The following is a 14081-nucleotide window of genomic DNA, read 5'->3' as shown; positions in this document are numbered from 1 at the left end:
AATTACGTATAAAAAGGTTCAAAACGTTTGCAAATAAAGTTAAAGCAACGGTACAACAGGAAAAGCGTACGAAACCTTAGCAAAAAAAAAGAGACAAATTTGAATTTAGTTCTAAAATGAAGAATCTAACTGGCGCCATCGACTTTTATATTTGTATATTTTGAATTAAGCAGTTTAATGCGTAATTATTGCACTAATTCAGCAAACTAAAATTGTACTACTGTATTTAAATTAAATAAAATTAATCCAAATCAATATTACAATGAACTGAATACTTAGATGGCGCAGAGAAACAACCGAAATAAATTATGAAAATTAATTAAATCAATAAAACGGATCAATAAAAAGATGGTAACGGTTGTGTATTGTGTTTTGCTTTCGTTCAATATGATACATTAAGATTTCGAAGGATAGTTTGGGACAGGTGTTTTGAGCATTTGATCAATTATGCAAAACAGGAATACAATTAAAATATGACACTTGGAATCGACACATATCGAGGTACTTTTTATTTACGCAACTTGTAATTCACGTTTCTCAAGCTAGTAGTGTTATACGTTTATTGTGTGGGTTTCTTGTTCAAGATGGAAGTTCAAGAGAGACCAGTCTTTATACCACCACGAAAAAGAGGATCAAAATCGTCCCCAAGATCAGCTAGTAGCCACCAATTAAACGCTTCCCCGGCTTCAGGAATCAACAACCCACTTTCGGCCCTAAACACTCCTCAACATTTTCCCAAATTATCGCCAAAAGAAAGTGCCGCATCACCTAGACTACGATCAGTATCCCAAGAACAAGTATACAACCATCAAAATGCCAAATCTACACCAACTTACAGCGGGGGGAAGAGCCGCAAGAATTGCTCCTTTACCCCAGCCAAAAATGTAGATATAGTAATAGAAGAACCCTATCACGAACGAAACCGAGATTCCTATGAAATTCACGATCAAGACCTAAGTAGAGGGGATTCTGATCAAGCTATAACTGAAAGATGCGCTTTAAATACTCGAAGAGTCAATGACACAAATAGATTCGTAACTATGACGGGTACAGTTAAAAGGGGTCGCAAAAAGGGTCAAACTATGGATATGCAGGTACATATGTCACGAGAAGAGCTAGACGAGCTCGAAAATAATCTGAGAGCCCAAAAAGAACGTGAGGCAGAGGATGATTGCTTTTTTGGTATTTGTAAAGGTCCTCACGTCTTACTATTATCTCTCATGGCATTCCCTTTAGTTTTTTTAGTTTCGGGAGGACATTCTTTTTGTACCGGTACCATGACATGGTACAACATTTTAGTTTATTTTAGCGAAAAGAAATCGCTGGCTCATAAGATATTCGTCAGCCCAGTATTAATTGTTGGCTATCCCTTTATTATAATAATTTTTAGTCTTGGTTTGGGGTTGTACGCTGCTCTCGTACAAATATCATGGCATTATGAGAAATGGAAAATGGAGGTGGTCGATTGGGAAAAAGGTTTTTATGGTTGGTTGTGCTGCGCTTGTCGAGTGGAGGAATGTGCCCCTTACGAAGTAGTCATATTGACTGAAATTCAAAACCCAAATAATCTAAAAGAGCAAAAATCTCCCATGTTAGATACTGCCTTGTAATGTATGTTTTTATCGAATATGGTGAGCTACTGTGGCTCCCTTTTATAAATACTCGTTTTGGCTCTGGTTTTGGTTATAGACCCAAAAAAACAAAATACACCCATGATTAAACTCCCCTAAGTGTCGTGGAGGGGGGGGGTGACGTGAGCTTAACGATTATCTCTCTCCCCCCCTTCCTCTTCGGAACAAAATAGAGAAAACGGGTTTCTTGTGCGAGTGCAGATTTTTTTGTTAGTTTTATATGTATGAAAAACTATGATTCTGATAAGTATCCATTCCATTGACAAAAGTGACACATGCGATGTGACATGTACTTATGATTGAGGAACAATACTTAGTGCGCCACAACTGGACCTTAAGTTTTTTGATAAAGGGAAAGCAAGGGAATGTTATAATGTGAAGTTCAAATCACTTGACACTAGAAAAGTGTCAAGTCAGATTTCAATGGCATGTGAAAATCTATTGAGGCTGAAAAATAGAGCAATTCCTTCACTGAACAAGTGAATGTCAGCCTTTCACTGGCAGTCGGTGTCCTAGCTAGCCTATTCCATTCCATCAATTGAGGGAACATGAGAAAGTTGTGATACTAGTCACGTCACCCTCTCTCCTTGGGTCCATGCTAGCATAAAATTATTGGGCATGATAATTTGTTGATACTCTCAGTATTCACTGGAGGGCCTAAGCATTTAACTATCACATCTGACAATTAAAGGTATCATGTCGCTAGACCCTAACGAAACTCCAATTTTCTTTGGGTTTATAATACTTGGCCCAAGTGCCAACAGTCACGAATAGAAAAGTAAGCCCAAGGAAACTACTTAAAGCTAAATAAAATTCTTCATTCATTTTTCGTACAAAGAAGGCTGTACTTTTCGCTGTGGTTGTGTAATATATCTATATATCATGTACATTAAATCTTTTGTAACAGGATTATTTAGCACAAAACCCAAGATGTAGCTTTGTTATAAGTGCCATAATTTTCAAATAAGAGGATTTGTACCTCCCTTGAGGGTTTTAAATTTATACTGTAAATAGTAAGGCTTTTTGTAATGTCTTAATTTCTATAATACAAAATTTCATACGTTGTCTTACAAATTAATTAGTCACACAAGAACAATATTAAAATGAGGGCCCAGCCAACGATATGAGTAGATTTGGTTTGAAAGCCTGGTTTAACTTTATAGGCTGCAAAAACCGATAGTAAATTGCTGCGACCCCTTCGACCCTGGTCTACCCCCCCCCCCCCGAATTTTGATATTGCCCAACACCTAAGCCTTTGCCAATACTTACAAGTTCTTGTTTCATCATGATTGGCACTAATTACCATACATTCCGCAGTTGATTCTCGACTATCTAATTCAACTTTGATAAAACTTAATTTTCTTTTAATAAATTTAGTTAAAAGTTATAAAAATAGTGCAAATTGCAAACCACACTTGAATCAATGCGATCAGACGACATGTGGTTAACATTTTGAACTTTAGAAGACCTTTTAATAGCCCAACCAATCACGCACTTCGCAATTCGCAGGTGGTGCCATTGACCTTTAATCCAACTCCTAATAATTTTTGTATGTGGTCTGCCAAACACTTATACAGTTTTAATTTGTATTTGCCAAACATTTATCTGTGATATATTATTGTATTGCAATTTTAGAGTTGGGAAGATTATCCAAAGATTCTCAAAAAATATCATGTTTACCAATATACCCAATTTAAGTAAATAGTATTATTTTATCCATGTTTATTTTAATTCCTAATAAAAGATCCACCAAAATGGTATAAAACTGCGTGTACTTTATTCCAAAAACTAATAAACGACATATTGTATAAGCCATTTCTAATAATCAAGAGCGGGCAGACCATCGAGAACTATTTAAATTTCCCGGCTTCCCGCTCTACCGAGGCCCATCAGTAGATGTCAAGGCATACGCGGAGAAAAATAGCAATTATGGAAGGAAAGTGCCGTAACCGCTTTCAAAGCAGGAAACGTTCAAGATGACAAACGACTCTTATCTTATTGAGAAACCAAAATTACCTTTTAGTACTAAGAGCCCTAGCAAAGGGACTTTTCATAAAGGCACGATATGCCCATTAATCCTACACACTTAAAGTGGGGTATGAGAGCAATTTTGGGGTAGAGGGTCTGCTAAGTTTTTTTTTATAAAATATAATATTATTTAAAAAAAATATTTTGTATGGAAACTGAAAGAACTAGCGTGGCAAGAATTAACTTAGGCCTAAATAATTCGCCATTTAATCGTAAACGTTCTCCGAGTAACGTCCCCGAAAGCATCTAGTTCGGGACTGAGAGTAACCGGCCTGGCCATAGCCCGAATGTATCACTATCAATGCGCTAAAATCAAAATGGCGCCATCCTAGATGTTGCTATGTGACACTGGCCCAATTTTTCTCGATTCATGGCATTATAGTATGGAGCCTGGCAAAACAATTACGACTCGACTTTTTAGTTTAACACCGGTAGATGCTAAAGACGAGCTAGATGAGGTAAAAAACGCTAATTTAAGCAATTTAACTATTTTGCCTATGCATTTAGGGCTTGGCGATGTACAAAGGAGCTGTGTAAGCGCCTTTCCCGCCCCGACAGATGGCGGGGGGTCTGCGGCTTTGCACGTGTAAAGTTACAAACCCTTGAAAAAAAAAATAAATTTTCAAATATATTTTTTAACATTAAATAAAAAAATTAAATGTATTTGTTTAGCTTTAGCAAAGTTTGCATGCAACTTTTGAAATATATATAGTTTATTTAATAAAATTAAAATAATTTTTCAGAGATACGAACGCTGCTATAATTCCTTATTAACATTAATTAGTGGTGTATCTGAGAAAAAAGCTCATGACGCATTGAATGAGGCGGTAAGAAATAAGGAAATGTTGATGCAGTGAAATGAAACATAATACTCTGTTATTTTATTACATAGGTTTGTAAAGGACCCCAAATCCATGAAGATATAAGTTTGGGGCTTTTAATTGGTGTATTATCTGATCCTTCAAGCGCACCCCAGGTACTAAAAATAAAGAAAAAATTGTTTATTATTATTGAAACTTAATTAAACCTTTTTAATTATTAATTTACAGTACTACCGAGACCTTACATTTATAACTAGAGATGGACTAAAATTTGTCTTGGGACAATTGAATCAAATTATAATTGAAAAATATACAAGATTTAATGATGGAAGTAGGACACAGGTAATATTTAAGTTAAAGGGAGGGTGAAGTAGAAAATCAAGTGATTTTTTTATCGATTCGTCTTCTAATTATAAGACCAGTCTGCGTGTGAAACATTCAGGAAATACTTCCAAATGATTTTAAAATTCAAATTAGGTTCCGATTTTAAGAATAATTTGAAGTATCCCCCTCCGACCAATCGCGTAACGCCCTGCCTTTTTGTTAACAAAATTATCGTGGTACGCTCTATGTCTCGCGCCACGATTGCCACATCGCGAGCAATTTTTATCAAATCTGGCGATAAACTTCATTCGACACGGAGTAAGCGTGCCACGAGAATTTTATTAATAAAAAGGCAGGACGTTACGCGATTGGTCGGAGGGGCTTATTTAAAATTATGCTTAAATCTGAACCTAATTTGAATTTTAATATCATTCGGAGCTGGTACTTTCTGAATGTTTCACTATGCAGATTGGTCTTATAATTAGAAGAAGAATCGATAAAAAATCACTTGATTTTCCACTTCACCCTCCCTTTAAATAAGATAAATACGTTTAAAATATATAATTATGATTTAATAAATAATTATTTTTTTTTTGGTGTAGATTTTATGGGTCGTCCGTGAGATGATAAAAAATACAGTAGTTAATTGTGATTTATTATGTATAAGTCTTTTGAGGCAAATTGCAGGTACGGGTGTAAAAACTATTGCCAGATAAATGCAGATTTTGGTTCGCTTCAGTTCTCACTGAATCTGTATTTATTTGAAAATTTGAAGCAAATTTCTTATGGAAATTAATTAATAATTGTTAATTATTATTAATTACAGGCGGTGATATATCTCAAAAGAATCTTTGGCTAGCAGAATCACTGCTAGATTTATTTATTGACAACCGGTCATGGCTAGAAAAAATCCCCGATCTCATAGCTATGATTATTTACACGTATTTAAGATTAATTATAGACCACAATGGCGCCGTACCCCACATTGTCACTCTAAGGCAAAGGGAAGTGGATTTTTGCGTTTCCCTTCTAAGAGAAAAGGTATAAATAGTTAAGGAAATAAATTATTATTATTATTATTTTTTAATAAATAATTCTATTTCAGTTTCCTGACTGTATGATGATTGGGCGTGATCTTGTTCGTTTATTACAAAATGTGGCAAGAATACCTGAATTTGAAAAACTGTGGAGAGATTTGTTGTTAAATCCCACCATTTTATGTCCAACATTCACTGGTTAATTTAAATTTATTTTATTTTTAATAATTTTGCCTGTCTTCGTTAGAAGGCAAGAAGGGATATCTAATTTACTAGGGAGAAGGTATAAGATGCCTAAGTATTCGCGCGCCATAGTCCCAGTCCCCCTTTCAAAATACAAGGGGGGACGTAAAAGGAGGCCGGGCTATTTCGCTACATTCTCCTCAGTCGGAAAATACCGTACGTCATTTTCGTCATTCGCCTTGCGCGCTGACGTGAGTTTTCAAGAACCAATGAGATGCTGGTTGTAATTTAGAGGTTGGGATTAACTCCGGACTTTACGTTTGGACTGGAGATAAAGCTGGAAATGTGTCGAATTTATTCCTTCTCCAGGGTTCGTACACGACCTGGAAAACCTGGAAAAGTCAGGGAAGTTGAAAATGGGCCTAAAATGTCAGGGAAAAGTCAGGGAAATTAAAAATGGACCTTAAAAGTCAGGGAAATGTCAGGAAAAAATTTATTGGAGGGAAATTTAAAGTCTGGATAACAGTAGGGTGACCTTCTGTGACTTGAGCAGAGCCCCAAATTTGCGGAGCTCGCTTCGCTCGCTATAGTTATTTACAACAATAATTCGTGCAAAAATGACTCTAGTGAATTTGGATTGGTTTTCATATATGTTCGCCATGTACATTATTGAAAATGGTCAGGGAAATTTGTGGAATTTTGTCAGGGAAAACCTGGAAAAGTCAGGGAATTTCATTCCAAAAATTTTGTACGAACCCGGTTCTCCCTAGTAAACTAGATATCGCTTCTTGAGAAGAAGGCTAAAATTGTTAATTTTCAACTCAACTTTTAAAACTATAGGAATCCTCCAACTTTTAACAACTAGAACCTCTAGACGATTTTTACAATGTCGTTTAACACCTGATATGGAGAAGAAAATAGTTTTTCTAACCTCTTCGGTAAAATCCTTTTTACCGATACGCTAAAGATAATGTTTCCAACTAATTTACCTTTATTTCTAGGTAAAATTTGGCCAGCAGAAAAGGTACCAAGACTGGTTTCAAAGACAGTATCTTACAACCCCAGAGAGCCAATCTCTGCGTTGCGACCTCATACGTTTCATCTGCGGGGTCATTCACCCTTCCAACGAAGCATTATGCTCCGATATCATTCCAAGATGGGCCGTTATTGGCTGGTTATTGACGACTTGCACGTCCAACGTGGCCGCCTCTAACGCGAAATTATCCCTGTTCTATGATTGGTTATTTTTTGACCCTGAAAAAGATAATATTATGAATATTGAACCAGCTATTTTAGTCATGTATCATTCAATGAGACCGCATCCGGCGATAACGGCAACACTGCTAGACTTTTTGTGCCGGGTAAATTATTCATTAATCGCGCTACATTTAAGTGATAAACAAACTAATTAAATATGCTTTTATCACAGATAATGCCCAATTTTTGTATACCATTGGCGGCGCAGGTTAAACAGGGAATTTTTACGTCTTTACGACAGATATTGGAGAAGAGAGTTTTAGCGTAAAGACTGCTTTATAACATCCCTCTTTGAAGTTCAATCTAATGTCTTAAATCTCTGTACAGATCCTTATCTCCGTTATTCGACAATCCAAAACTGGATCGCGAGCTTCGTTCCATGATTAAAGAATCATTCACGGAGTTTTGTTCAAACGTGGAAATGAAACAGGAAGATAGTATACCAATCGGTCGCGAACCGCCAGTCATGTTTCTCGAAACGAATCATTCGGCTTTATCGAACAATATGGAAAGTGAAGCTCAGTTTAGCGAGGATGAGGATGATATACCGTTAGGGAAGCTCAAAATTAAAGAAACCAAATTCCGGCCCATTCAAGAGGCCTCTGATAATAAAACTAATTCCGTCGATATGGTGGACTCCTTGGACATTTTAAATGGGGAGATACGAGAGAACATTATTGCCATGCAAAATGAAAAGTAAAAAAAAATTATCAATAATGGAAAGATTTGTGAAAAGAATAGCACATTTTCCTACAGAGAAGGGAAAGATAATAAATCTTGTCACAAAGCGACGCGTAGACTATAATAGAGAGACTGCTAAACTTCACTGTGATCTTACTTAAACCAGAAGTGAGATGAGACTAGAAGTACTGAGCTAACCAAATTCTTCACTTGGCGAAAGTGAATTAATATTCTTGATAAGACACCAACGGTTGGCCCTCTGGTAGCGGTTTCAGAATTTCCTCTCCAAAACGTGAGACGCTCGCGGTGGTAGACGGCCGAACTAGTTTGAAGGAGCCGCATCCGTGTTCGGCGGCTTTAGGTTGAGGGGAAGGGGGTAGGAAATTGTTTTGGAACTCGACCAATTTTTTTCTCTCTAGTGTGTAGGCGCGATGGAAGCGGCATAAAATCCTCAAATTTGTTCACTAGTGCCAGGATCTACTACCAATGCTAGAGCTCTTTACTTCTAGTCTCATCTCACTTCTGCTTAAACTGTTTACTTCATTGTATTCATTGCAATTTTCATTTTGCAGTGATATTTTTTTTTTTTTTTTTTTCAAAATTTATCAGCTCTCTCTTATTCTTAAGTCTTAACTCATAATCTTTAGTTGAAATGTGATTCTTCACAAGCTTAGTCCTTTAAACGAACCAATTAATTATAATAATAATTATAATTTAATATTAAAGGGATAATGAAGCCAGGTGTGAAATAATGGAAAAACTATTGCAAAAAGTCCTCCAAGAGGTATTAATGTAACCATAAGTTCTTAAGATATGTTCCATAAGTTTTTTCACTGGTAACTGAGAGCTTGTCATGAAGTGACGTAAGTGAAACGTCATAGATTCGCGTAAAGCGACGCGTGGTGAGGCGCTGTTATAGGCTTAGTAATGCAGATGGACTGCAAAACCGCGTGGAGTCAATTCTCGCGTCGTTCTCGAACACAATCTCTGTAAGTCTCTAGCATTATGAAGTATAGGGAGTGTCATACGTATGGAACATATCGTGTTAACTTATAATATAACATTAGGGTTATTTGGATTGAAATGAAACATTTTTTATTTTTAATGCAATTAAACAGAACCCGTTTGATCAAGATATGGCTGTCTCATTAGGAGGCTGTTTATCGAGTATTTTAAACGACGAAGTTAGAAGAAAAATATTTCCCGAACACATTGATGATGAAACGATTGAAGACTCTATCGGTTCTCCATTATTCGTCATGTTCAGGATTTTGTGCCAAACGCCGCAAGAAGACCCCAGTCGGCAGCCTTTATTAATGATTTTAACGGAAGTGGCTGCGCATCAACCTAGGCTAGGCTATCTACTTTTATACTTTGTCAAAGTTAGCCGCATTGCGGATGACAAAATGTCCTCTTATCGAGATTACGTTAAATCTTTCGAATCCAAAGACTTGTCATCTTCTTTACTTAGTGATTTAAGAGTAAGCTTCCCGAACTTTTTACAATTATTCTTCCGTCGTGTTAACATTTTAAACTCATTCGCTGTTGTTTTTGTTTCAGCTGTGTCAAGAAGATGACGTTCGTTTATTTTGTTATCTCATACCGTCAATTTATATACAGGTAAAAGTTAATATCGCCGTTTAAAGTCTGCTCTTTCTAACTGTATTTTTATCTAAAATAGTTTCCAACGATAGCAATTGGAAATGCCGAATTGTTACATTTAATTGTTTCCTGTATTGACTCTGCTCAGTTACAAGATTTAGTTTGCCACATTTTACGCGGGAACGTAATCATGTTTAGGAAAGATTCTTTTCTTTCCATTTTAAGTACGTTGGTTGGCTTTGAAGTTTAACCATGGATAAAGAATGCGCGTGAGGAAATTTGTTTTCACGCTATAGGATAGGCAACTCCCTATCTCGAACGACAGAATATTCTGTATATACTCTGTTACAACATCGGTAGGCAGCACGCGCAAAGCTAGGTCTCTATGGAACGTAGCTTTGTACGTGCTGTCAAGAGACGAAAAACTTCAGGATTTTCAGGATTTAAAATATCCGCGAGGTTTTTTAGCTCGAGTGCATGCACGGACCTCTAGGCCTTAGTTTCAAATACGTGTGAAATTGCCTACAACCTACACACGTATTTGAAACTAAGGCCTAGAGGTCCGTGCACTCGAGCTAAAAAACTGGCGGATATTTTAAATCCTGAAGTTCTTTGTCTCTTGACAGCACGTACGTTACATAGAGACCTAGGTTTGCGCGTGCTGACAACCGATGTTGTAACAGAGTATATACAGAATAAGCTGTCGTTCGAGATAGGGAGTTGCCGATCCTGTAGAGTGAAAACAAATTTCCTCACGCGAATTCTTTATCCATGGTTTAACGTTATGCGGAAGTAGATAAACGCAGCTTTAACATTTAAATATTTAAAAAACAGATGCCAGTTTAGAATGGGACACCTTTGAGCAAATTTGCCTATGGCATTTAATAGCCGCTCACAATATTCCTGTCGACTATGTCTTACCAATCCTACCAAAACTAGAGTTTAACGGTATTATTCATTTATTATTTGATTTCACACTATTTAACTTAAAGGGAGGGTGAAGTAGAAAATCAAGTGATTTTTATCGATTCTTCTACTAATTATAAGACCAGTCTGCATAGTGAAACGTTCAGGAAATACCAGTTCCGAATGATTTTAAAATTATTTCAAATTAGGTTCAGATTTTAAGGATAATTTTAATCAAGGACTGCCGACCAATCGCGTAACGCCCTGCCTTTTTGTTAACAAAATTCCCGTTGTATGCTCCATGTCTCGCGCCACGATTATCACGTCGCGCGCAATTTTTATCAAATCTCGCGATAAATTTCATTCGACACGGAGTAAGCGTGCCACGAGAATTTTGTTATCAAAAATGCAGGGCGTTACGCGATTGGTCGGAGGTCCTTCTTTAAAATTATCCTTAAAATCTGAACCTAATTTGAATTTTAAAATCATTCGGAATTAGTATTTCCTGAATGTTTCACTATGCAGGCTGTCATAAAATTAGTAGAAGAATCGATAAAATATCACTTGATTTTCTACTTCACCCTCCCTTTAACTTAAAGTACGCTAATAAACTAATTTGCGCTTTTTCAGCTCACGCCGAAGCTCTTACTAGTATTTTATTGCTTCTGAAGCAAGTTAGTCCGTCTGAAGACTTACTAAGGCATATAATGTGTCGAGACGTCAAAACATCGGACCAGTTTGTGGTTTCCATCCTGAAATATTGGTGTCAAGAACACGAGGATAAACTGGCTGATATGATCAGTACTCAGTTAGGACGTTCGTGTTCATTGACGAATAAAAGAAAAAGGTTTAAATTTATTTTTTTTTTATTTTTTTTTTTTTGAGGTTGATTGATGCTAAATAAATGTTTATTGTTACAGGCAAGCTACACCTAAAACTCAAAATCCAACTTTGGAACAAACTCTGGCGCATTTAGATCATCTTCGGCAATGTTTGCAAGCTAGTGCAGCGCAAAGTTCCAAACCTTTACCTCGTAAGATTAAAACTATTTTATTCAGGGCTGGGTGAGAACTACTTTTATGGTTTTGAGTTATGAAACAGTAACAGTTCTACCATGAATTTATTTATTAACATGAATATATATCTGCATTGACTAGTTAAACTACATATTCAGGGATGGGAGGGGCTTAGTTTGCGTGACGTCAGAGAATTTCCGCCGGTTTGTTTTAAAAGCTAATGCTCTTGTCATGCGAAAGGTTAATTATGCTTGTAAATTGATCAACTACTGCATTAATTTACCTCCAACAGCAAAAAAACCAGCATCATCAATTCTCACGATTTCAAATGTTAGTAGTTTATTTTCAACCGTTACGTTACATTAATTTTCTTAATGGCCAAGGCTTAACACTTTACCAACAGTTTTTAGTTTCAGGGAAAACATTGCAGGCACTTTTTATAATTTCCTTTAAAAGCTCAATATAATTTTCGGATATCGTGTTGATATATTTTTTCACGTATCGGTGATCATTTTTAATATTCAGTTGACGCAGTTTGATAAACCTAACCGAAAATTGTATCCCTTATACAATTTTGTTAAACTGGTCGTCTGCTGCTCAAACTTCCAGGTGTCTCGATTTTGATTGGCTACCGCGATGACGTTAAACGCGTATGTAATAGAAAGGTCCCTCCCATCCCTGAATAACATGATAGAAAGGCTAATGATACACATGTATATTCATGTTAATAAATAAATTCATGGTTCTACTACAAGTTTTCTCCTACATTTTTCCTATTTTTACCTCTCCGAGTGACGATAACGTCACGGAGAGGTATTAGACTGGACGTGTCTGTGTGTCTGTCTGTCTGTCAACCCGTTCGCAGTTCACATACTCCATTATCGTCGTTAGGGAGTTCTCTCCTACATTTTCCTTTTTTTACCTCTCCAAGTGACGATGACGTCTTAGAGAGGTATTAGACTGGACGTGTCTGTGTGTCTGTCTGTCTGTCAACCCGTTCGCAGTTCACATAAAGCAATATATGTTTCTATTCCATTATGGTCGTTAGGGTTGAAATGTACGCGTTGATCGGCTAGGGTTACGAGAAACGTCTAGCCTCCCAATGGTAGTACTTACACAACTGCGGGTTTTCTTTTCATAGACTGTGAATCAATCTCCTTATATACCCTAAATTTCGAAAAATTGTTAAAGAATTCAAACGTCAACAATAGCTATGTTTAAAATGATATTAGGAATAACAGTTCTTAAAACGACTTAACTATAATTAAGCTAAATTAATGACGATTAAAATAATTTAGATCGATTACAATTATTTAAGATAAACCTTTTAATTGCGTCTCGACTTGGAGAGGTTTATTATGGTTTCCCAACTTGTTTTTTTTTTTTTTTTTTTTTTCACTTTATTCATGTATTGTAAGTCAGCGACTGTTTTTTTATTGTTAATTGATTCGTGCTAGTTTTGGATGAATGGTATTGACCAGACATTAAAATATCTTCGCTAACTCTCCAGTTTTTCACATGACAGACGTTTTTCAATCTGAGTAATAAGTTCCGTACTCGACATTTGAGATACATAGGAAAACAGAGCTGATAAAATACAGAGTAGACATCGAACGAATGCTCACCCAGCTCTACTTAAAATGGCCTTCGTTACACTTTTGTTTGAAGTTTTCAACGAAAATATTTTACTTTGTGTTTGAAATTAGTATTTAGTCAAGATGCGATACAAGCAGCCTTACTTCAAGTTCAACAATGTTGTACTGAAGCTCAAAAATCACGGTATAGCGATTTATTCGCGATTGCCGAAGATTTAGAGGATATTAAACCAGTTAAACGTACCTCTGGAAGATCAAAAGGCAACGCAAACACAAACACAACCAGTCTCAAAAATTCGGCTAAAAATAAACCAGCTACGACAGACTCTGAAACGGAATTTGAGAGTAGCGGGGTTAGTACCATTGTTAAACCCCTTTCTTATTAGTTTTCAGATACTAATTAATATAATTAATTAATTATCATTAAACAATTTAAGGATGAAGACATAATTAAACCAAAAGGGCCGAGAAAGAAGAAGAAAATGAGTGTAGTTGGTTCCGATAGTGATTAAATACGTTTTAGTTTTCCTGTTTTTTCTACTTTATGAAAATAAACAATTGCGACAGACACCTAGGACCTTTTATATAACAAAGAACTATCCATAGATGAAACGTAACTTGTAAAAAAAAGCACAGACTTATTTCCATCACCGTTACGTAACGTCTGTAGTAACGGTACAGACAATAGTGTTATCTCGTGCCGGCGATTTAGACAAAAACAAAACGAACTTGGTATCAATAACTCTTAGTGAAGAGAAGACGAGGAAACAAACTTTGTTCAACGTCTTGTAGTTTTTCTCAAGGCGAATAGAAAGAAATAAATGGATATAAAGAAAAAAAACGTTATTGATTAAGAAACAACCAAATTAAAAAGAAATAATGAAATATCATTAATGTACATATTGTTTGTATAATCGTGCGAGAAAAAAACAAATTCTCTATTGCCCCGTTTTTAAGAAAAAAAAAATTGAGAAAAAAAAAATAAATCTTTTACAAATTA

At 36.0% G+C, this 14081-nt stretch overlaps 2 protein-coding genes across 2 annotated transcripts; both read left to right on the top strand.

Annotated features, from left to right (window-relative positions):
• Nucleotides 1–313: 313 nt before the first annotated feature.
• On the top strand, nt 314–3396 carry LOC149713531 (transmembrane protein 169). The gene is made up of 2 exons (XM_089848985.1): nt 314–501; nt 585–3396. Exon 2 carries the CDS (start codon nt 585–587, stop codon nt 1608–1610), a length of 1026 nt encoding a protein of 341 aa, XP_089705111.1. The 5' UTR covers nt 314–501; the 3' UTR covers nt 1611–3396.
• A 561-nt stretch (nt 3397–3957) lies between these two features.
• IntS3 (integrator complex subunit 3) lies at nt 3958–14081 on the top strand. Its single transcript, XM_089849009.1, has 20 exons — nt 3958–4117; nt 4403–4486; nt 4552–4635; nt 4709–4822; nt 5407–5491; nt 5631–5845; nt 5910–6039; nt 6865–6962; nt 7026–7385; nt 7454–7545; nt 7609–7977; nt 8689–8746; nt 9081–9443; nt 9523–9582; nt 9644–9788; nt 10399–10512; nt 11101–11317; nt 11391–11503; nt 13193–13434; nt 13519–14081. The coding sequence occupies exons 1-20, from the start codon at nt 3992–3994 to the stop codon at nt 13591–13593; spliced, it is 3144 nt and encodes a 1047-aa protein (XP_089705135.1). The 5' UTR covers nt 3958–3991; the 3' UTR covers nt 13594–14081.

The sequence above is a fragment of the Phalangium opilio genome, unplaced genomic scaffold (genome assembly GCF_054372755.1).
Source record: "Phalangium opilio isolate 3A_F unplaced genomic scaffold, DU_Popi_V2 ptg000009l_1, whole genome shotgun sequence".
Classification (NCBI taxonomy): Eukaryota; Metazoa; Arthropoda; class Arachnida; order Opiliones; family Phalangiidae; genus Phalangium; species Phalangium opilio.
This window is presented reverse-complemented; position numbering and strand designations above follow the sequence as displayed.

Coding starts and splice junctions, on each gene's coding strand:
- IntS3 (XM_089849009.1), top strand. CDS start 3,992: ATGTTGCTATGTGACACTGGCCCAATTTTTCTCGATTCATGGCATTAT. Junction 6,963..7,025: donor TAGTTTTTCTAACCTCTTCG/GTAAAATCCTTT, acceptor CTTTATTTCTAG/GTAAAATTTGGCCAGCAGAA. Junction 7,546..7,608: donor TTGGAGAAGAGAGTTTTAGC/GTAAAGACTGCT, acceptor ATCTCTGTACAG/ATCCTTATCTCCGTTATTCG.
- LOC149713531 (XM_089848985.1), top strand. CDS start 585: ATGGAAGTTCAAGAGAGACCAGTCTTTATACCACCACGAAAAAGAGGA.